This window comes from Cataglyphis hispanica, chromosome 10 (assembly GCF_021464435.1).
Source record: "Cataglyphis hispanica isolate Lineage 1 chromosome 10, ULB_Chis1_1.0, whole genome shotgun sequence".
NCBI classification, from domain to species: Eukaryota; Metazoa; Arthropoda; class Insecta; order Hymenoptera; family Formicidae; genus Cataglyphis; species Cataglyphis hispanica.
Window position 1 is genome coordinate 4,724,591 of NC_065963.1, and position 24,766 is coordinate 4,749,356.

General features: G+C 38.1%; 2 protein-coding genes across 7 annotated transcripts in view; both read right to left on the reverse strand.

Annotated features, from left to right (window-relative positions):
* Positions 1-24,766, reverse strand: part of LOC126852565 (cystinosin homolog) — a 266,934-nt gene that overhangs the window by 40,662 nt on the left and 201,506 nt on the right. The window lies entirely within an intron of this gene.
* The window catches only part of LOC126852525 (uncharacterized), a 229,668-nt gene that overhangs the window by 3,300 nt on the left and 201,602 nt on the right, over positions 1-24,766 (reverse strand). For all 6 annotated transcript variants that reach the window (XM_050597410.1, XM_050597409.1, XM_050597413.1 and 3 more), the window contains 2 exons: positions 2,450-3,409; positions 886-1,137 (listed from right to left, as the gene is read on the reverse strand). In XM_050597410.1, coding sequence (XP_050453367.1) covers positions 886-1,137; positions 2,450-3,409 — 1,212 coding nt within the window. The remainder of the gene's footprint in view (positions 1-885; positions 1,138-2,449; positions 3,410-24,766) is intronic.

Sequence of the window (24,766 nt, forward strand, 5' to 3'; positions counted from 1 at the left end):
GACCATCAGTAAAATGAATGACGTAATTCGTATGCAGATAATACATCTATCACATTTAATCGTTATTTCGCGCTTCTATATGAGATAGCCCTAGGTCTAGCGACGCATAATTCAGCGTTTATCAACGCGCTGTCGCAGTCTGTTTGTCACAGAGAGCTACGCGAATGTCGCGCTAAATTATATACGCGGCTGTCACACACCCTCTCGCGACGAGATTTCGTGCGACGCAAGGGATGACAATCGCTGATTCTGCGATTTCGATTGGATGGCACAGCCTCCGTGTCACGAGCAAGTTATTGGAGTAGAGGTTGAATGTTTTGCGTAAGAAGGGAAAATTTCTTTTGCGTCTTCCCGGTCAGTCATAGCCGCGATAAATTCAATTTTAAGAGAACATCTTATGCTATATATTTATGAAATTGATTCTTGTATGATATTTAATAAATATCCTCAAAAATTTGTTTTACACACTATCTTATTTTTCATAGACTTTAGGTAGAAAAAAATAATAAAAAATTTATTAAATAAACAATGATATAATATAATATTTAAATCTATTTTCTAAATTTTCCAGATGTTAATATTAAAATTGTATATATCAGTAATACATAATTAAAAAGAATCTTTTAAATGGAATTTTTTAAATAAATTTTATTTTTGTAATAATCGATTTTTTATAATAATATTGCCGATATTCAAAATACTCGATAAAAAGATATTAGAAAATTTAAGATTATTGTACGCATACATTTCGCAACATAATAAACTTTGAATACTATTGCGCACGTATATTGCATACTCGTTCTTAGTGTTTCCGCATTAACGCTAATCCGAGATGAAATGATACAACGACGAGAAGCGAGAGGATTGACGAAGGTTGCCACTTACCGGTGCTGGTAGCGTTGAAGGCCAACATCGGCGCGGGCGGCGGGATGCCCCTCTGACACGCTATGGGACTGGCAGTCAAACTGACAACTCCACCGCTCTCTTTGTACATGAAGCACAATCTACGGCTGTTTCTGTAGGGCTGCGCTCTATTGTTGCCCTCGCTGTTCGACCACGCTGTTCTGCGCGCCAACGGGGTGGCGATCACGAACTGCGTGCCCTCGGCGTCGAACCATCTACCGTGGCAAGAGTAGGCTGAAAGGTAATGAGAGAGAGCACGAGGCTGCTAGAGAGACCTTCGCATGGTATGGGGCAAGAGAGGGCTTGATTTGAGAAAGTTTCAGGATAATAACGGCTGGGCGCGTCTCGACGGCTGTTACCCTTCGAGTGCCATTATTCCCCCGAAATAAACTTCGAGGCGATATTGAGGGTCGAGAGAATATCTACGGGACCGAGAAGTCTCTAGTCTATACGGTGAATGGCGGCGGAGGGAAGGACGTGTCTCGCGGTTCTTTTAAATATTTCGATCTTAACGTAACGAAGGAAGGCGAGCTCGAATTCATCATTTCGACCGTCGTAATGAAGTTGCGACATTATCGTGATTGATAAACGGCGGACGAGGCGCAAGTTTTGGCCGCGCGCGCGCGCCGTCTGCGTCGCTTAAATATTGTCACTTTAACACGGAAGGACGAATTCGTCATACTGTCCCCAGATAATATTTTTGTAAGCGCGATAAATGTCTATCTTTGACAAGCTTTATTGCTAACATTTACTTAATTAATATTAGCTACGCAAATTATCAGAGAAGACTCTTTATGACTGTATATGTTTGATAGACGTTTCTTATCTCTTTGTATACTCAAGACGAAGTATGAGTGTTGATCTTTTCTTCTATTATCACAAAAAAAAAAATCCAGTAAAAGCAAAACACATCGCTTATTTATGCGAATAACTCTTACGCTCATCAATCATATTTTCTATAGATATTCAATCGATATTAATGAAATTGCGAGAAAAAGATAGCTGTGTAATATTCCTTAACAGATGATATATAGTTGCACACTTTTTAATATGTATAGTGTTTCAGATTTATCGCGTAATATTACAAATCCTTCGAATCCGCGATTTCTCTGCTAAATTTAATTTTTTCTTAAAAATGTAACAGTGACAAAAAGTTTATATATATATATATATATATATATATATATATATATATATATATATATATTATATATATTAAAATAATTAGAATTAAATTAAAATTATTATAATTATATTTAAATAAAATAAAATTAAAGTAAAAATAACATTTTCCAGAAAATAAATACAGAGAGTACAAAAAGATAATAAAATCTTATTCTTCTCCGAGATTTTCGTGAGAGTAAAAAATCTTTGGCTCTTTGGCCAACGTTTCTCTAACGTTAAAACGACGTTTTTTTAGCTGCGTCTTTTAAATTCTTTACTGCCTTGAAAAAATAATCCTACATTACGCTCTCGCTCAAGGGGCAAGCACAACACGAGGCTTTCGGTATGACATTGTAAAGAGGAAGAAGAGGTAGATAATTACCGGTGATAGCGTCGTCGTCGACGCAGTCACTTTGAAACTCCATCCTGTCCGCTGTGGAGCAGCCCACGGTTAAGGTCGTCACCTCGGAGTTACACCTCGAGTCATCTTCGTTCCTCTTCTCCCTTCTTTCCGGAACGTTCTCGTCCCTCTCGCGTTCCTCAAGCTCCCTCTTCATCCTTGCGAGATCCTTGTAGGTCATATAACCTTTGTCGGCTGAACTGTCCGACGCGGATCTTTTTCGCGGCGGGTTTTCGGCCTCTAGATAATCCCCGAAATAATCGTCCTGCACCTGAAGCGAGCTAGAACTCCAGGCGTCTTCCACGACCCAGAACCGTCTAATCGTATCCGCATCGTCCGGCCGGAAATCTTCTATCGGATATCTTCTCGATCTATTCATCTTATCTTTCGAATTTATCTCGTCCACGATTTCTTCACCTTCGTTGTTGACCTTCGCGTATTCATTCTCTTGCGAAGAGTGTTCCTCGAAGTGACCGACAGCGCGCAATCTTCTTATCTTGGAGCGCGAACTCTCCGCGATATGTTGCTCCGAGTGATCACCTGACCTTCTGATTTTCGAGCGCAAGGCACGCTCTCGCAAGTCTCGGAAAGTATCCTCCAGCTCGGCGGATCTCCTCGACGAGGTGGCGATATCCTCCAGACTATAATCTTTGTGACTCCGATTGCCGCCGCGATTTGAACGCGCCCGCCGGCCCATTCTCTCATGGATAAAATACTCGTTGTTGGCCCGTCTCTTCTCCACCTCGTAATCCAACTTGCGACCCCGCCGGTCCTCGTTCCTCTCTTGAGCGTGTCGTACTTTTTCACCGTCGTGACGAATGGGCAGGGATTCTTGCTGATGTTGGCCCCTGCGGCTCTCGCGCGTATTCCGTTGATTTCTATTCACATCTGTCACCGTAAACTTGCCCAAATACGGACAGGTGCGTGGTTCCGGAGAACTCGCTGCAATAATAAACAAACTCAAATGTTACTAAACGTCGGTGAATTCCACCTTGGAAGAGACACGCGCGCGCGAATCAAAGGAAATTTAATTAATGTATAACAAATTTTTAAATTTAAAGTTATTTGATTTGTAGAGCAAATAATTATTCTAACGAGATGATATCCAAAATAATACACATATTGTGATTAGAGAATTTTATATATGTGCATAAAAATAAATTTGCAGTATTGTATTAATGATGTAAAATATCACCTAAAATAGCACCTTCATTTGAAACATTAATATAACAGTTTTGAATAACTCACGGTGTAAATACAATTGTATTTTATATTTACGATAAAGCAGTTTAATTTAACGTATGAGATGCGTAAATAATAAAAATGGTGACACAATAAATTTAGAAAAATATATATAAACATTTATCGCAGATATGAAACAATATTTTTTTATCAAACCATTTTGTATCAAACTAGTTTATCAGACCAGTAAAATTTTGTGTGAACAATACAAAACTACAAATGTGCGTGATATATATTACACGCGCGTGATGGTATTATTATCATTATTTTATTAAAAATTATCTATCTACGCATAAATACTAATAGACGCAAATGGCATCGTGGATAAAAAGAGTCGCTGTAAATTAATGATCTTATCTACGAAAGTAAAGTACCGATATGCCCGTAATTTCTACGGCCTAAGAAGAAACTTTGAAGTTGAGTCTTAAACGGAATTTTAAATGTCGTAACTTTAAAAGTTGGGACAAGAAGCTCGGCAAAGGTTATCGATCCCTGCTAATGATACTTTCTTGTTAGTGAGAAAGTACGGTATATTTAACTTGAGAGAAAAAAGTTCTTTGAAAAGAGCCGCGAATGTCCGACTCTATATTCGCATAATTATATCTTATGTATTTTAAAATACAATAGTTGAAAATACTATAACATGTAATGGTCCGAAATTTGTACAGAACTTATGCTAGTCACTTTTCCGGAGCAGTTAAATTAAAATAGTTACATAGGATTAGCTCACAAAGAGCGAGCGTAGCATTATTCTTCTCCCAAATTGTTTATTTAATTCTGTATTAGATTTTAAAACATTATCATAAATTTTATGTACTATTAGAGAGTAATTATTAATAATTTAAATTGTTAATATAGTATATTAATAATTTAAAATTTATATATATCTCCGATATTTACCGACATTCTATTTTCTATTTTTTTATACACATTTTTCTCTTTATATATATAATATTGGGCACAATAAATATCACGCTAATCACGCGCAAACAAGAGAAATGCATTGTGGTCTTAATGGAACTCGTTAGATCTTAGAAAAGGAGAAAAGGGAGGCCAAGAATCTCTAAGAGACCCAAGAAAATAACGGAAGACGACGAATGGCTATAACGAAAGAGAACGTAAATCGACCATAGGCAAGCACAATGCGAACTCTAATGAGACAAATCTGATGACGCACCCTCGAGGCAAGGGTGCCACCCTCCCTTAGTCTAGCGAGCTGTGCATTATCGTTTTATCTCGATACCGAGCCTTCGAAACTCGTAGACTAACGATTGCGAGTGTTTTGTCCGCTCTTTCTTTTACATTTTACAATGTACAATACTTGTGCTTCGGATTAATTGAAAACACGCGATACACGCGATGTTGACGAAAAAAGAGAAGAAAAAAAACTTAGCGATTATGCTGTAGGGAAAATACAGCGAAGGGTTTAATACTATTTAACGTCGAAAAAGTTGAAAGAGTTCGGGCAAAGGGATTGGGAAAAATTTACATAGACTTGCTCTTAATTAGAAAGTAAGATTCGGTTATAAAAATAACAGGATCTCTCTTTTTAATTAATCTCAGAGACATCCGATTTAACAACGATACTATTCTATTTTTATTTATTTCACAATTAAATTATATTGAAAAACACAAAAATATCTAAAAGGATTTGAATGAAATAAATGTAAATGGAGGATTTAGATTAATTATTTGTTAGAGATTGATTTAATTCTTATATTTTCGACAAAGGAATATAACTTTTATTTTCACGCTATTGTTTCATTTTGCATTCACGAATTTTATAAGTCAAATCTCGACGGCAGTTTGCGACGATATCGCAAAAATCTCGTTATTTTTACGGTTAATTAGACACGATTTTATAGCTACGCAAAAGCGATGTTCGGTCTCGGCAAAGGAGACTTGATTTTTCCGACTCGTTAAGCGATTCCCGGTACGAAGGACCTGCTTAAAAGGATGGTACGCTAAGGGCGAGTGGCTCTCGGGGAATGGAGGTTGGGAGTCAGTCCCTTTGGTCCATCTCGATTCCTCTTTGCTCGATCGAACGAGCGAATCACGAATTATGCTGACCGTTATTGTTGCTTTCGTTTGTCAAAAGTTTCTCGGTAATAAAAGATTTATAGCTTATAAACTGTTTTTTAATTCGCGAACAGATTATTTTATTAATATTAAATAATAATAATGATTTAAAATTAAAATTCTCTTAGAAAGATAAATAGATACTGTAATAAATACATTATTCGTAGCTCTTTATTATATGCATTATTTTATATTTTGCAAAGTCGTAAACGCGATCCGCTTTTACGATACGTTATCAGAGTTACAGTGTGTTGCAAATTGCAACTTGGAGATATAGAGGAATATCTCATCCCTTATCTCATTGTGCTAATCTATTCTGAGAATCACATCAAGTTTAGGGTCTAGCTGTCTTTAGAGATTATAGCCATGGAATAAACTTTGCAGGTTTTATAACATGATGACAGTTTTCAAGTTCTTACAATTTTGTTATATATTGTATTGAATATTAAAAAGGAAAAATAAAGATTTATTTGTTCTATATATTTTGTACTATAAAGTACAAACCAGGTAAAAAGTATGTCCATGAGATAAATTAACATATTTTTGGTGTTATTAATGAGACAGAAATCAATTTTTATATGCATTTTTATCTGATTGTATTAAAAAAAAAAATCGTTAACAGATGTAATTGTATTTTTTGCACGCCTCACAAATCACACTGTTCATCGTTGCAAACGATATACGATATTTATATCCCGCGGCGCAAATACTTATTGGCAACGAATCGCGCTCTCGATAATCGATAACAACCGCAAGCGTTAAATTACCCAGTGCAGCTTTCCAACTCTCGCTAACTTGAAGCGAACTAGCTATCCGATCCGCTTTCGGAATGAAGAAAATCACGGAATTAATCACGACAATTACCTGTACTGTCTCGGCAGCCAAGGGAGGATCAGGTTCACGACCTCGTTTGCATTTCCTTAACAGGCCTTGTTAAATTTACGTGATATCGCAACTTGAGTAAGATGACAGAAATGAAATCAAAATAGTTTCAAACATCGCGAATACTTACGTATCATTTCGATATACCCTTTTATATATCGCATAACTTTGTATTTTTTTTAATGTTAACGATTTGCCAAATTACTTTCTGATCAAAAGATTAAGAAATTGTATATTGTTTTTTTCACTTGTAATTAAATTAAATTAAATTAAATTTGAAATAATTTCCATTTTCTAGAACATTTATTTAAAATAATTTTTCACGATTCATGTAACTCGTGAAAAAATTTCAAAAACAAAATAAACCAAATTTACTTAATAGATTTATTTAGCGAAATCTTCGAAGATCAACAATTTAGTAGAGCGTAAAATTGATTAGATTTTGATAATAAAACAAGTTTTTTATTATCTGAAGAAAAAACGATGTAACAAGAAAGTTAATTGTAGATCCGTTATAACATTGATCTTTCGCCTATCCTGATGTCTTATTAAAGAGCTAGTTTTGATCGAAAAGCCCCTTAGGCGAACCTATATCGATTAGTCATCGCGGCATTATCCTGTCACATCGAGCGAGTCTACATCATTCCCTGGCGAAGCGTATTTTTTGACGGCAGTTCCAAGTTTTTAATTAATCGGTCGAGTGCTGTGCCTCCCTCGATTTTGCTCTCTGCCGCCTCTCCCCTCTGCGTTAGACCCTTCTCAGGAAACGAAACGCACCCTAACGATCGATCTCTAGGTTAAGGGAAACGGATCGGAAATTTCGCCCCGTTATCGCGTGCTTCGTTTCGCTCATTCATATCTCCTCAATGTTAGTGAGAGTTTCATTCGTTTTGCATCATCGTTCGGCAACGAGAATGACGTAACTGTGCGTGGTATTTAATGGTGATTGTGATCGTAAGTATATTTAACATTTAACTCTTAATTGAAGACGTTACTGTTGCCTGTTTTTTTTTTTTTTTTTCTTTTAGTGACAATAAAGATCCCATATCAAACTATTTAAAATTTTTATTGTACTTTATTTAAATTTCTTTATTTTCCTTTGTGCCCTTTTCTAATCGCAAATGCAGTTTTGATTCATATCGAGATGACTGAAGCTCTACTTCTTATTCAGGAATAAATGTCTACTAGAAAGTCACATATCTCATACTTTGGGAGAGCTGAGTCGCGCGTGCTTTGCTTATCGTTGTTGGAGTTAAATCGAACGTATCGAATGAAAGCAAAAGTTTATAAATAAGAAAACAACCCGCACTTGTCTTCCTCCGTTAGCGCGCATTTTTCTTCACAACAAGATAGATGCGTCGATACGTTACGTACTTTTAGCTGACGATTTACATTCGTGAGTTTCCGCGATAATACTTTTATCTAGGCGGGACGGATTAAAGAGGAAGGTGATAAAAGAGGGCGCCAATTATTCTTCGAACGGAGAGCGAGATCGGCCAACGCGCTCTCTTTGTTTCGTCCGCCAGGAAATGACGCCTCGATTCTCGCCAAAGCGATAAATTTCCAGCGGAAATAACTTTTGGCAGGGTAGATGGCGGCGAGGGAATACACGGTAAAAAGGAGGACAGAAGGGAGGGAAAGCGAAAGGGTAAACGAGAGACCCTCCTCGAAACAACCACGCGCGTTTATTTTCGTTTGGAAAAAAAAGTAGATCGGAAGATTCGAGGGATCCGTTTGGGCGTCATTCGATAAATTATGTGGTTGTATTTATAAAATAAATCGTTCTCTCGAAATGGATCCAAGACAATATCAATGAAATATCGTCAAATTGAAATACGTTAAGCGGATTATTCTTATTTCACGTAGAAATAATAACTGATATATTTAAAATATTAGAGCAAACGAATGAATATTCGAATTAAAAGTAACCTTTATATAATTTTAACTTGTTTTATAATAGGTAAAAGATTTCATTAAATATTAACCGTAAGATGTAAAATAAGATTTGAAACAATTCTATAATTTAATTATATAATTAAAATTATTTCATGTCCATAAAAAATATCAAGATCTAATTTGTGAAATATAAATTACTTATATATTTTTTATCCAGTATTATATCCAGTATTTATAGAACTATATTTTATTAGTATTATATGTGTGTATGTAGCATTAACTTTACATTAAATTAAATCGTTAAACATGAAAATATAACTTCCATATCATTCAATGTCAATTAAAGTTTAAATTAATTAATCAGTCATTTATAAATATATATCATTAATTTATCTCATGATTATTTAAATTCGTATGTTTAATTGCGAACTGTTTCGCGTATATATATGTGTGTGTGTGTATTTTCGAAAAAGTCAATAAAATTTAATTTCAATATTTATAAAATTTATGATATTTGTCAAGTATTGTTTTCCACACAATATAATTGTTGAATTTTGTTATTTTATTGAAAAATTGATTCTTCTAACATCACATGCGAGAATTAAGTATGAAAATCGCGAAACAACGGCCATATGATCAAATTTAATTAATTAATCAATCATACTCAATGCTTTTGATTTAACTCGTATACTTAAATTACCATGTATCGATTAATTATCTTGTTTATTATCATCTGCACTTCCATCGCGTTATATATATAGAGAGAGAGAGAGAGAGAGAGAGAGAGATTCTCGAGATACGAAATACAACAAAAATCTCTTCGCGTAGTTATGCGGAAAAATGGTCCATCAATTCCGTGCAACGCTATTCTCTGCAAATATAAACGCCGCGTAGCAATTCGAAAATATTCTCCGTTGCCGACAACGGAATTTTATCGAAGTGAAACGCGCGCGTCTCTGCGAGTAAACACGAATGACAACCGGTGTAATTAAACCTGAGTGCACGGCGGGACGTCGATCGTTACTGGCTTGATTATTATTGGCCGGACAACATTTCGACCTGATTCCGTCCAATGTTGGCCGCCGACATAATTTTGTGTCGCGAATATTAAACCGTTAGGTATAACCGTGCGGTCGGCTCGCCCTCGTTGAAATATCCCGCAAAATTCATCGAACTAATCGAAATACCTGTGTCACCCATGTACCTCGTTAGAAACTGGAATAAACAGGAGGTTGCGGTGAATGCGGAAGGGGACGAGCGCTACGAGTTAATAGCAACCTTGTCACGTTAACGTTTGTTAACGATTAATACATACACAGGCAAACGTGCAAAAAATAATACGCCTATGTTTCTTTAATTTAAAAAAACCGACGAGAAAAAGAAAATTGAAACTGCCACACGTACATGTCATTAAAATATATTAAACTGGAAACATGTGCCGATAATTTTAAATTCTCCAGTATTTTTTTTATCACAAAATTATTTTACGACATTTTTTAACACACAATTAAAATTTAATTATTATAAAAATAATAGGTTGGAGGAAGGATTTTGAAGTCTCTTTCAGCGCAGCCCTATCTCGAATTCAACGATTTTGAGATTGAATTAGGCGCTAACGTTATTGGATTTAAGAGTCAGAGTTTTAAATGCTGCAGCGAATTGATGAAAAGGAACGTACCGTTTTTCATTAATTCGGCTTTTATTAAATTTCACCGAGTGCACGAATTTCTCATTGAACGTGCGAGAGCGCCCTTTTGGAAGATAAAATTATTTCCATAATGCGATGCATATTTCGAACGCGATGCAATAATAAGCCGACTTGATCAATTCATGTTTTTCACGATGAGATTTTATTAATTGTATCGAAAGAGTGAGTGTCCTTTCATTAATTAATACAGTCCGGTGCAATATTATGATTTAAAATATTACGCCAGATTCCGGCGTACGCTGTATATATGTACACAGCGGTTATACCGCCAATACTCGCCATTTATTATTCCAGCTACAATATATTGATGCGACTTAATTAATTCGCATCGAAACGACCATTCGTTACGCGTAGCACAAAGTAGACATCAATAAATAGACTGGCATCAGTGCAATCAACGAGATACTCAACGAAAACAATGTTTCTTTTCGGTAGTATAGTTTTTCTTTTGGCTCTCTTGTTTTTTTTCTTTTTTCTTTTTTTTTTCCTCCTCGTTTTTCCGGAGGAGGATAAACGCGCGTGTGGCTTCTTTCCATTTAATCCGAACGTACTTGTACCACGATTTAAAATGATCAAAGTACCGTTGCAAGAAACAACGTTGCATCGTAATAAAAGTTTCATGAAGCCGAACAAACAGGAAATCTGAAGTGCCGGAGGAAAAACAAGAGAGCGGAGAAACGGAACGAACATAATAGAGAAATAAAGAGAATCGTCCAGTGTAGGATCGATGCTGTATTATAAAAGCGAGATGATGCGGAAGGATCTCGAGGGAGTGAAAAAAAGTCGATCTCGAGTGACATGCGCCGGATTTATCACTCGAAATTTTAGTAACCGGTCGGCCGTCGCAGCCATTCTCTCGTCTCCCTTTCCTAGTTAATTATCGCTATTTCGAGGCAGTTGCTGAATTAGCTTCCGATTATTCCGGCTGCTCCTTGCTAATTGTAAGCGCAACTTCGCCAGCAGACCGAGAAGAATCGTTCTCGAGCGGAACAGTCGCGCTAGATCATGAACTTACCGAAACTTTTGCTGAAGAAGGAGTGTATCGGAGAACTATGTGCGGCAAGTTGCGGTTATAGTTTCGAGCGGAACGGGATTCATTAAAACTGGACAAAAGGATGGGAGAAGAAAGTAAACATGAGATGTTTCCCGCGCAGCCCATTAATCTAATATAACAAGTTCAGGATTCGTAATGCTTTATTTGTAGCATTTATTTTATTATTAATAATTAAACTCTCATATATGCTTGTAGTAAAGATTTCGTTTTTTAGATTGAATAAATCACCTTCCATTTATGAATTTTTTCATTATTTGCAAACGGATGTTTCTTTAACAAAAATATTAATCATTATTTATTGTAATTTTTCATATTTTAAATGGCAAAACTAAAGTACAATTTATAGGAGAAAATAATAAAAATGCAATACATAGTTAATAAAATATCCGCCTAAAATTGGAAGAGAGATAAAAGCCGGAGTTTTATTAATTTTTATTAATTTTTCCAAATTAAAAAGATTTAATAACATATCGCTTTCCATAAAACTTTCATTTATAATCGTTACATGAATAATAACGATTTTCTATAAAAATTGGAAAGAAATCTTTAAAAGTATTATCAGTTTCGAAATTATCGTAAAATAAAAGTTAATTCTTTCGTATTGTTCATCCGATTGCGACATTTTTCTTTCAAACGATGCGATATCTTCGGCCATCGCTACGTTAAAATCATCAATGGACACGCGATGCAACGATAATACGGCAAGAAAGGGATCCCATACAGAGGGAGAGATTCTACGACCCGCACCGTTAGCTCATAGCCGAGTAAAGTTCACCAAGGAGAGAAAGCTCGAAGAGGATCTCTCTGAGAGGGGGTGCACGGGTCGGCGAGGGGTCTGTAACGGAGTCAGGTGACCCGTGTCAAGTTCAAAGACGCGAATGCTAACCCCGTCACCGACGTTTATTCCGCGTTCGTGAAAGACCGCCGCCGTCAGAGAGAGAGAGAGAGAGAGAGAAAGAGGCAGGCATGGAAAGAGATTCCCCTCGGATCGAACCACCGTGAAAACGCCGAGCTCCTTCGACGCAGAAATTATTTCTTCGCGACTTTAATCCTGGTTTCCGGCTGTTAGACGCGACGACTTTGCGCGCGCGCGCGCGCGTCTTTACGCTTTTCGGGGTTTTCTCGATCTGAGAGAGGAAAATTTTCCGTTCTTTCGTCTCCCTTTTTTCCTCGTGTCGCGCGATACTTTACGTCGCGCTTCCCAATCCGACGAGGAATCGAAACATATCCATTTATTTGACGACCGTCGATGTCGCTCCTCGCGCGCTTTTCCATAATCGCGTTTCCCATTATCCACTCTCTGCGCCGGATAGCTTTTTATAGCCGACGCCTCGGAACTCGCACCGACTTCTGCTCTTAACGAATGCATTAAGGATTATCGGCACGACACAATAATCGCGTTAGCCTGCCGTCTGTATTTATACGCGGCGGCGTCCGTTGCGTTCGTTGTGCGGCGCGTACGTATATTTTCGCAGATTTGATTTTCTACTTCTATAACGGGCGATACCCCGCGGGAGTGGTGGCGGAACGGCGAAGTTTAATGAGATTAAGCGTGAAAAACGAGCGTCCATTGTATAATGCATATCGTGGCTATATTCGCCGAACGCGGTTCCTCCTTCCCTCTCTCTCTCTCTCCCCTCGTTCTCTCAATTCGCAATTTAATATCTCACGAAAGTAAGAGACGACTGTCATCTTTCCCCCGCCATCTCCTCCTACTCTTACTACCGTCTTTTCCCGCCGTTCCTTCTTTTTTTTTTCTGCGCGAAAAGCAAACCGACGCTCCCGAGGGATGTCTACCGGCGCTTGAGCTTCTTTTCTCGCAACTCCCTCTCAATGTCGACAATGTCGCGAGACCGAGAACTTTTCCATTCTGATGAACTCACGTATCCGTCCGTCCGTTGCCTCCCTTGAAAGGCTCGCGATGAATGAATACGTATTATATGTTGTGCGTAAAATTGCTATCCTAAAGTTATCATTAGCGACCGGCATTGTGTCAAGTTCTACCGCATCGGAATAACGGAAATAATTTCGATTTTACAAAAGATTAAAATACTACCCCCACTGAAATATATAAGAGCTTGAAAATTATATATTGCTGTCTTGATTATTTTCTCGTTAAGGAAAAATAAACTTCAAGCTCGATGAATATTTTATAATCATCATGTAGATTAATTTGATTTAAACAAATTTCTATAAATATCTGTGATAACGATACATACTTTGATTAATTACGAGAAAAAATAACAGCGCAATTTTATTATATAAATAATAAAATAATAAACAATTTTTGGATACAAAGAACTAAATAAATCTTAGAGAATGGAGATACGTTTAGAGATTAAAGAAGAACGCTATTAAAAAAATTTGTTTCCGAAACGAAATTCTTCTTTGCGGATGACAAATCTATTCATTTCGTACAACTTTACCGCGGTTACAATGTTATAGCGGGTCGCTCCAAACTTCATATAGAGAAACAATGGGGCTCCGAAACAAGCGCGATACGAGCACGCCTGTCCCCCCCCCCCTTTGACTAAAAAAATGAAAAAGATGAAAAAAGGACGAAACAAAAAAGAAAAACGGATGTCGCTGTGTGGACGAAAGTCAGAACGACAAATAATTCGTCGGAACGATCAAGCGCGGCGCCCGATAGAAATTCAATTCCCCAAGGGCGGCAACGCGTAAAAATGGCGCGTCCAACGAGATGGAATTTTTGGCACGCGTTTTTTTTTTTCATACTTCATTGTGCCCAGGCATTCTTTCTCTCTTTCCACGGGGGGTTTCTCTTTGTCCAGTGCCTCGTGGCGCGTTTTCTCTCAGGCCCGGCTAGATCGGTTCGTTATGCGGCTACAGAGTTTTCCGTCCCCATTGAGTTTTCAACGGACCAATGTCCTACCAATAGCAGCGTGAAAAAAACGTCGGAGGCAAATTAATTCGCGTGTTTGCGTCCTCGAGGATCGGCTCTAAAGACCCCTAGCTTTTATTTTATTCTTTTTTCAATAATTCTATCAATTTTTCTCTTTTCGGCAATCTTCCGTCCGCACTTTTATATTTGACTCAATTATTTTGCGCACTGCAGTCCGCTATTAAATTTCGATTGAGATTTGCTTAATAGTTTTATCGTCCTCCTGCATATAATTCCAATTTCGTCTCCCTCTTTCTCTCTCTGTGCCTCTCCTCTTTTTCTTTCTCATTTACTTTTTACATTTCCCTACGCTTGGTGAGTACGGTAAAAATTACGAATTTTTGTTCCACAGTTGAAAATGAAGATGGATGTTTGCTGATAAATTTATCTCTAACTGATATTTTCATGAAAAATATTACTGAAACGTAACAAAGAAGGATGTGTGTGTGTGTGTATGTGGACTTTTTATGAAACAATGGATAACTCTTTAAAGAACTCATCCATAAAAATTTTTGTGAACTTTTCCAAGACTCGGCTGGATAATGAACTTACCGCGGCATAGAATATTAATGTACATTTTTAACAGATAAAATCGTTCCCGTTCTTAGTGAACATCTCATAAAAATTTTGTTCTTTTTAATTTTCAATAATCTAAACTGAAAAACGTTAATCATTCATAGAAACGATATTTCCCTTCTAGATAAATGATTTTGAAAAATGCAACCTCTAAGAGAAAAGTGAAAATGTTATTTTCAATCAATAAGAAATGGTATGATAATCACACAGACTTTTTAACAACTACGTGAGCTGAAAGGTTATAAGCGTGCAAGGATTGTAACTAGGAGAGGCTTCAAAAGCGAAACGTGGTCTATTCAGCGCGAACAGGGATGCGATTCTCCCTCTGAAAAGTTTTAATCGACGCTTCACTGTTCAGTCGAAAGTAGTTTAATTTTATCGGCAATACCAATTATGCATTCCGAGCATATGAATTACGCGTGCTCGGCGAGCATGGGCGTGTAATATATATTACTTGAACTTTCTACCGCAATAACGATGCTTTATGCACTGCTTTTCGAATCATGTTCGTTACACAAGCTATTCTATGAGAGAATCATATTAATAACGAAGTTTTCCATAGTGCAAATACCAGAGTTGCTGCTTTTTTTAGCGATTTTAAAAGCGGCTTTTCACAACGAAAATTATAAAAATATCAGCTCCAGTTATTTTTAATTTCATTCTATTTTCGTTATCAAATAAGAGAATAAAAAATACGCTTAAATTCGCACACAAGAAAAATTCACAATAGACTAATTGTCTCTAAACAAATTGTTGAAATAAATTTTTATGCGTTTTTGTTTTTAAATCTTCATTAAAGGACTTTTAATCTTCAGTAGTAACATAGTTGAATAACTACATAAATGAGTCTCTCCTTAAGAGAAAATCTAATGTATATTAATTAGAAAATAAGATGCAGTTAACTTCTTTTATCTTTGCTATTAGTAGCTTGATAATTAAGTTTATCAGCCAGTTTAGGATGAAAAGAATAAAAGATCTCCTCTATTATTTTAATGTAATCCAAATTTTATTATTTTTCTGCCTAACAATTTTTATTTTCTTTATCTTCCAAAAGAATTTAAAAAAATATTTTCCTTGCTTCATAAAGTCTCAACAATTTATTAAATATCTCTCAATATTATGGTGATTAATAGGAAATCCAAGTCTGACATTACGTATGCAACTTGTGCAAGGATACATATATTATACGTAATGTAATCGATGACCTTTATCGCGCTACGCAATGCGATTGTGACAGTTTACTTCATTATGGCCGTGTCGAGAATTTATAAAATCGTCGTTAATGCATTATAGTCCCCTTCCCTATAAGCTATTGAACTACAAGCAGGGCATGTGACTGCGCGGTATAAACGCCATTTCGGGCGAACGCAGCCGAAAGGGCGGGAGGGAGGGAGGGAGAGGCACGAATAGAGGACGTTTTTAGCTGAGTTAGTATATTCGGTCGCTTATGTAATCAATATACGAGGGTGAGAACGAAGAAGAGGTGGAGGAGAGAGGAATAAGAAGAGAGGTCGGGAGAGGGGGGAGGATGCGGAAGTGCGAGTACGACGATAGGAGGGTGCGAAAAAAATAGAGGAAAGTTTATTCCGACAGAAATACGAGAAATGAGGTAAAGCCAAGATGGAAAAGATGGAAGGATCGTGTGCTTTGTGCCGTTTAAGGGGATGAAAAGTATTGGGTATTTTAGAAGATAATCGATATCTCGCGTATCTCTCGAGGAGCAGGCAGAAGAAATACGCATTATAGAGCGGCAGGTAGTCGTTAATTGGCGAGTAGTTATCGGAAATAGATTTCTAACGCGATAACAGCTGGGTAGTCGACGTCGTTATTGTTGCCCTGAAATATTAATAATCCTAATAGACCCGTTTCGCTCTTCGGCAATTCGAAAATGTTACACTGAGTTTTCTACGAAAGTCTCAGATGTGCTGTCGGAAATAATTTCTCGTATCGTTTCTCGCGAGGCGTTTCACGTTATCGAGGAGAGCTTTTTGCCGCTTTAATCTTTCATACGAAAAGCGAGTATCTAAATTTTTATGTCCGGCCAAATCGCGTTCGGCATCATAATTTCGAGTTTCATTATTTAAAGTGCGCTCGACGAGTCCAACGAATTTCGGTGCGACGTACAATATATTCCCGCGCAAACTTTCGAAAGCCATAAACATCTCGTCGTCGTTCTTATTAAAGAAGCGAGATCGGCCCTATGTAATTTAAACCTCCCTACGTTCATTGTTTAAATTGCTACTTTCTTAAACATACTTAATACTTTCTTGAATATACGCGATCGTGTTCTCCAAAAAAAAATCATCAGTTCGCCTCATATCGCTTCGCATTACAAACTTTCAAATGATCGATATAAAAACATCGCTATCGAGATGATGCCGTAGAACTAGATATTCTCTTTTCGGTGCCTCTTTTCCGTTCATACTATTCAAAAGAGTGCTCAAGATGACAAAAGACATGGACCGGTCTCTCTCACGAAATGTCGAGCGAATTGGAAGAAGTCCTCCACGGGAGGAAAAAGAGGGCAGAGAAACCTTGGCCGGCTTGGGACAAGTCTTCCGCTGACGTTGCCCACAATCCCTGCGTTCGTCCACTCGAGGGAAGGCTTGCAGTTGCACGTCTTGCAGTTTCGCTTTTTGCAATCCGTTTCGCTCACATACCGAGAACCGCGGCATTCGGTTTCGCTGCCTCATCCCCACTCACTGCTTCTTTCCTTCCTTTCTTTCTTTCTTTCCTTACTTTCTCTCTTTCTCTCTCGCTCTTTCTTAATTTTTTGGGAATTTTTCTTTTTTTCTCCTTTTCTTGTTGTCTCTCTTCTTTCCTTGTACTTCGCCTCCCTTGGCTTTACGCGTCCGGTGCTTTTTTGTCCATCGGACCATGGATATCCCGGATCGTCCAGTTTGTGTCTCTGCTTTGCTTCTCCGCTTCTTGTGAATCGCTTCCCGTTCTTCGTTAAGGCTTCCGACACTTTAATACGTTGCGTCGTTTTATTCGTCTACTTGCCTCCGCGATTACTGTCTCGCCCGTTCGAAATATAATTATTGCTGTCTTCGTTATTCAACAACCGGCGAATATGATAATACGACGATGCCGGTTAATATGACTTTTTAATTTATTCAAATGCGAGGCATCACTTCACTTTTAATTATTGTTACATGTTTTTTTACACATGTATACGCGTACTGTTACTAAATTATTATCAATTCGCACACGTATTAATTTTACAAATAACTATGTAATTAAGAAGAAACAAATGAAATATTAATCTCCAAATTTTTTAAATTCTTTAAATCACATATATTTGTGTATCTTTATATAAATACTTAAACTTTTCATTGAAAAAAGAAATAAGAATGTATATTTTAAGAGACAGAGAGAATCGTACAATTATTTTCCTCTTCTCGTGAACTTCTTTCGATACTACTAAACCTCGTGGCGATTCTAAGACATTTACGATCTTTTGAAAGAAGGCGCGGAATGAAAGAGGATCTCATTTCGAGTGAAGGAGAATCTTTCAACGTGTATAAAGACGGTATACTGATGCGTGCGCGACGGCCTTTAGAAAGTGCCTAAGTATTTGTTAATTGAAAGAAGTTTTTGTCGTGCTTTTCCAGCGCGATGTCTGTCCGGCGATTCAGATAACCAAAAGTCAAAGTAAGATGATCTCAAACCTAAATGTCTGCGTGTGTGTGTGTGTGTATATGAAAACAATCGGCTGATGTACATTTTATTGCAAGTTGCCCATCGTTTATTTTTAGTTTATAAATTAAGAATTTATATTGTCATTTACGGCGGTATATTATTAATCTTCAAATAATCGTGTTTGGAAGCTTCGTTTCTATTTAATTTGTTATATAATTCATAAGCCTTGTTTCTCTCCGTCGAAATCCATAATCTTAGGATTGTTTCCTTGGATATCTCTGATGCAGGAATATTAAGAATGGTATAATCCTATTTTCGACTCTTGAGACATCAAAATTGCTTTTAGAAATGTCAATGATAGTTCAGCAATTATTTGGATGAAAATTTGCATGCTTAAAATTAACTCTCCTCTCGCATTTATCTTGTAGCGCGCTTCTGTTATAATTGACATTAAACAGACAATATTAATGATTCCAAAAATGTAAGCCACAAAATACGCGACAACTCAATCCCGCTTAGAACCGAGTGGAATCAAATTGTCGCCGGACTCTAAAATCGAAAAGCTGATTAAGTCTTCGACAATAGATACTCTGTTCGATCGCATCTTGTCATGTTCGGACGCGCGATAGAATTTCAGGACGTGTGTACATTCCGAGGTCAGTTTCCGGCCCGTGAGAGCACAGGCGGCAGCTGCGTACCTGATGCGTCTCATCTACGCGGACGACCGTGTCCATGGACCGTCTGAGAATTGGCAATTTGCTTGCAAATTTCGTGCGACGAACCGCCGCCGTAGCCTGCGGGTTCTGTTCCACCACCGCATCGGAGAGATTCCTCGGATTTTACGGAGCGGAGGCGAAGTAGCCCCTGGACGATGCCTTTACGGCGCGACCCCTTTTGCGCGCGAAGAAACGCTCGAGAGCGCATTCCTGGACATTTCCGTTTCCATCTTTGACGTTTGTGATATCGCGATGCAAATATTATGAACGAGAAAGTTCGACAAAATATATATGCGCGTTTATGTATAAAAATTTTATCTCTGCAAAGTTAGCCCATTTTTCGAATTTTGATACACTTGATATAATTTCGAATACGTTTAAAAATATAAGTTCTGACAGTTAAATGCAAAATACAAAGGTGAGATATATGGGATAATAACTGAGATTTAATAATTGACATAATTAATGAGATAATAATTTAATGTTTTCGACATGTTTTATACAAACATTAGCAATAACTGTTTTTATTTCAATCAAGATCGATTTGTATCATGATACTTTTCGAAATAAAAATCATTAGATATTATTTAGAACTATAGTGAGAAAAAGAATTTTTTAATCTCCGCATCTACATCCAAAAAATTACTATGATTACATGGTAATTCATATTGCGTTCGTAAAGAAGGAAACAAACCGGAAATGCGCATTTATTTTTTTCCCTCTCTGAAGCAATTCCTCACAACTCGTTCGCGTGTTCCTTCGACAAACGTAACAAATTTATGTTTTTCATTCTCACCCGTCCTATGCCATTGAAATCTGCCTTGCAAATTACGGCGGCGTAGTTAGCCGCTCGCGGACATATCCTTATTTTCCTTGAGAAAACCCCCGCGTTAGGTACGACCGGACGCTTACCGAGGATCCTTGGCAACAAAATTATGTTTCTCATTTCTACTTCCTGCATTTGATTCGAGTTTCACTTGCAAATATCGCCACGCCGTTCTCCCCTAGCGACGCTATTTTTCTCCTTAACTCTGAGAAGTTTCCATCGCTACGCCAGGTAACAAGGATTTTCCGCGTCGAAATTACATCTCGCTCGCCATTGTGTGTCTCGAATGCTGCGAGCTATTCCGCAACAGTCATTTAAACGTCTCTCGCAAGTCTCGCAAAAGTCCTTCCCTCCTCCTACGCATAACGCATTATCTTCCAAAATATAAAAGAAGTTAACCAATATAAAGTCTCTCCCCGATTGTTATTTGTTTCAGATTCAAAATCCACGACAAAAGTTTCGATTCTGAACTCGTAATACGCTGCAAATTTTGGTCGTATCTTCGTCTAGACAGGAAAAAAAAAATTGATCAGCTGATGAAATTTTCAAGCAGCCTCGGCAGTTCGTAGAGAATATAGCGTATAAGGACTTAGGCAAACGATAACGAACGTAAGTTAGTAACGATAGCAGGATTATACACTCGCCACGGCGCGAGTATATACGATTTCGATTATCTCCCTACGTGCTCTTATCACGAGGCAATTTGCCAGAATTTCCTAAAGACACGAGACACGCATCGAGAATTGAACATACGGCTCGCACAGCTCTCTAGTCGTCGCGTTATCTCGTCAAGCCGGGAAAAACGTTTTTCCAGTCTCGTCCAGGAACGATTGTTTTCCTTCATGTCGCGGCATGTTCGCCCCTCTCACCTCCGTACTCATCTCGCATCACAAGACCGTGTGTGTGTGCGTGTGTATTATCGTATACGCGCATCTCTCTCCAACTATTTCGTGAGATTGACCAAAATGCCCGAGCGTATTCCGCTTTAATTCTCGCCGGCGATCTCGAGGCGCGCGCGACAATTGTTTTCCTTTAATCTAGTCGGAGTTGTGGTTGCCATGGGCGTATGAGATTGACTGGCTATGTCGGTCACGTCTCTCACGCCCGGCCGGAAAGTCAGACGCGAGAAAGCGCCCTGGATCCCCCTATGTCTGTTCCCGCTTGTCCGACCTTCCTCCACGGACGGGCATCCGTCAGTTCCCTCGAATTAACTCACGTCACCTTCGTCGCACTCGAGAGACTGGCAGGAGAAACGTCGAGGGGTCGTAATCCGAGGAGACGATTATCAATCGAGCGGAGCAAGTGCGGCCGAGCAAGGAAGTTTATCTTCTTCTACGCCCGGCGTAGGCATCGTAATTGATTGGAAACCCGTAATACAACTTGTGCCGCGATAAGATAAACGCCGTTCATCTTATGAACGACGAGTCGGCTTTTTCAGCTTGTTCGTGCGGTATCGCTATCGTTTTTCTTTCTCCGCAATGATAAACTAATGTCTTTCAGCTCTTTCCGCATTCTTTTTTTACCTCAAGATTTTTTAAATATAAATTTCTACATAGCAAAATATTATATAACATATATATATATATGCAAAGTATCGATTGTAACAATGGACATGTAACAAATATGCATTTTTAGCAGACACGATGCTAGGTTGTCTAATAAATATAAGAATGCTCAGATTTTTAGTAGTTTATATATGTAAACTTTTTAAAATAAAGAGCACGCCATGCAAATTTTTAATTCTTGAAAATCTGTAACACAATCGTCTTATCATATTAAATAAATACTGAATAAAACAAACTACTGGCTTTGCAAGATTGCACGGTTTTTAGTTACACAATTGATATTTACGGTAAATCCAGGCTTGCGTACATGGAACGAGTACGCAGGATTAAATTAACGTGGACAAATTAATGAAGCCATTCGGATCATAATGCGATAACAGACAATGCGGTATAATAAACACGATTCGAATGCGATTATTTTTAAATGGGTAAATCACAAAATCGTAGGTATATAAATAAACTCTCTTTTCGAAAGTATGTTCTCTCTTGCTTATAACATAAATTTTTTAAATAAAAAAAGAGCATCACACACACACACACACAATAATACAAATAATTTTATAATTTAAAAGATAATTTTATCTTCTGATCTTCTTTAATTTTCTCTTCTGTAAAATTCTTAATAATTTATATTAAACTTTGCTATACTTTATTACAATTCGCGGTAATAAAATACGTGATAAAATTTATGATAAAAATTTGCACTGTAACGTATGGTTATTCGAAAAATAAAAAACTGATAATAAGTATATTGAAAAATACTCTTTGAAAGCTTGCTTTTATCTTAATAGAGCAGCAAACGAGTTCGTTAATTATATATCTATTATATCCTCTATTATGGCATTTAATATTTTATAATCCGACCAACGTCGTGTATGCGTCTATCTTGTCGCGATAGAGAAAAGCGAAGGATAAAAACAGAACGGTCGGAAGATAATTCAATGAATATATTAAGGTGGCAAGGTAAAATCGCATTTAAAAACAGCGCGCGGCTCATAGGGGATCGCTTCTAGAACGGAAGTTTGCCGCGTTAAAAAAATGAGCTCGTTGCACGTGACGTTTATATCTCGCGCGTGCATCCGGGAATTAAATCGGTGCGAGTACTTCGATAAGTGCTTCGTATATACGATCACGTTGCGCAAGATGGTGATTAAATCGCGTTAAACAAAATAAAGTCATTATCTAAAAGGCGCGAGAGACCGCGCGCGAGAAACGTTATCATCATTTTTCCGTAGATTTCAATGAGATGGATACAATATGCGGATAGCAGAACTATTGATAGCGAGTCGAGAGAAGGAACGGAGAGCAGTTTGCGGAGAGTGATTTAACAAGGGCATTAAATTTGCGTGCGCGCGCGCGCGCGAGCTCGTGCGATGGAAGTTATAATTAAATTCGAAACGGCTGTGGAGCATAGTGTGTCGCGGCGAGCGATGACGAGAAGGACAATTTCCGCGATGATGATTTTGTATTAAAATGATCACGTCGCTGTACCGCATTATTTAATTATTTAACCGCCAATTTGCTAATGCACCGCTCGCGCGCCAATGCGAAAACTACGTCGGGCATAATTTTAGATATTACGTGATTATGACTCGCCTATAATAACTAGTCGCACCAGGGCGGTGAACGGGCCCGTATGCGAGTTATTGCGGAATTGTTCCTAATTATCGACTATTAGTATTTATAATTAACGAACCCATAGCGACTCTATCAAATTCTGCGTGCTTCCTGTGCTTATTACTTGTCGAGAACTTTGCTTGCGTTGATCATTAATAATCGGGCTGCCGATTATCGAACGCGCATTCAGTTTTACTTTATGAGTCTAAACTCGCGCAGAGAACAACTGACGGGGTGGGAAAATTTCAGTTCAAATTGTCGAATCGATTAAAATCTGGCCCCCTCAACTTTAAGTTTGTTTTCTAGACTACATTCTAAATTACAAAGTATCTATGGCGGTAATAATACATTAAATTGCGTAAAAATAGTACGAGATTGCAATTTATGTTTATTTACGCTATAATTATAGCTTCAATAAGATTTGCTTGTATTTTTGAAAAATTATTTAATTAATTATTTTATTTAATTAATCTTTTATGCACTTATTCTGTTAATCTTTTAATTATATTTGTACATTTTGTCTTATTTCCCTATTCGCATAAAATATGCCGTCTATACTATATAAAGTCTATACAAACAAATATTAAAGTATTTGAGGTACATTGTGTAGGCAGCTTCATTAAACTCAGACCACATTATTAAGCTCAGCATACGTGCAACTTTTCTCAAGCGAAAACATAGGCTACATAGATGAACTCGTCCAGCCTTTTGAGGTCACACTCGACCTTGTAGCGAGTACTTTTGTGTAATTCAAAGTTTTACAAAGGTCGAAGGTCAACTCATCCTTTCTATTTTTGGTCATCGCCGTCGACGCCGACGAGTTTCTCTCGACTGAAACGCCTCGTCCGGATGAAAAGAGCCGTCGTCTGTCGTACGAATGAAAGGGTTGGTGCAAAAGTTGAGGTTGTAAGGAGACAGGAGGTGAGGAGGAGGGGGGAGGGGGGGTGGTTGAACGAGGGGAGAGAACGCCAACGACCACCCGCTACAAACGGAACGTAAGTGACAAGTTGAGGGATTGCTGTGCCTACGTGGACGCATTGTGTGCAATCGCCATTCGTGAACGCGTTCCCTCCCCCCTTCCCTCCTTTATCCCCCTCGAAGACTTCCAACGCTCGTGAATGCGCGGAAATATTGCCGATCGCATTATTCCTAACGTTATCTCGCGCCGCGCTCGCGCTATTCAAAATGTCGCGGGGGAACTCGGATTGAAGAACGAGGCCGCGAAGAAAGGAAAGGAAAAACGTTCCAACTTTCATCAACGCGCGCGCATGCGAGCATCTTAGAATGAACGATGTGACCGCGAGTAATCGAACGACGTGATAACGAATGTCAGAGGACAAAGAAATTTGTTTTCCTCCAGAGACGGAAGACAGAAGGCGGGGAGGAGGGGGGGAAAGGGGAAGAAGGGAGAAGTGGAACATAGTCGAGCGCAATGCGCGACAGAAAGATCCATTACGAAATCCGAACAATTTACAGCGCGCATCAAAACTCAGAAACAAAGTTTGCGCTGCCAACATCCGTGGAATCGGCGAACATTGGCGGACTTCCAAATCCCACTGTTCTACTAGTTGACTATCGCTCCCGTGTTCCCCTC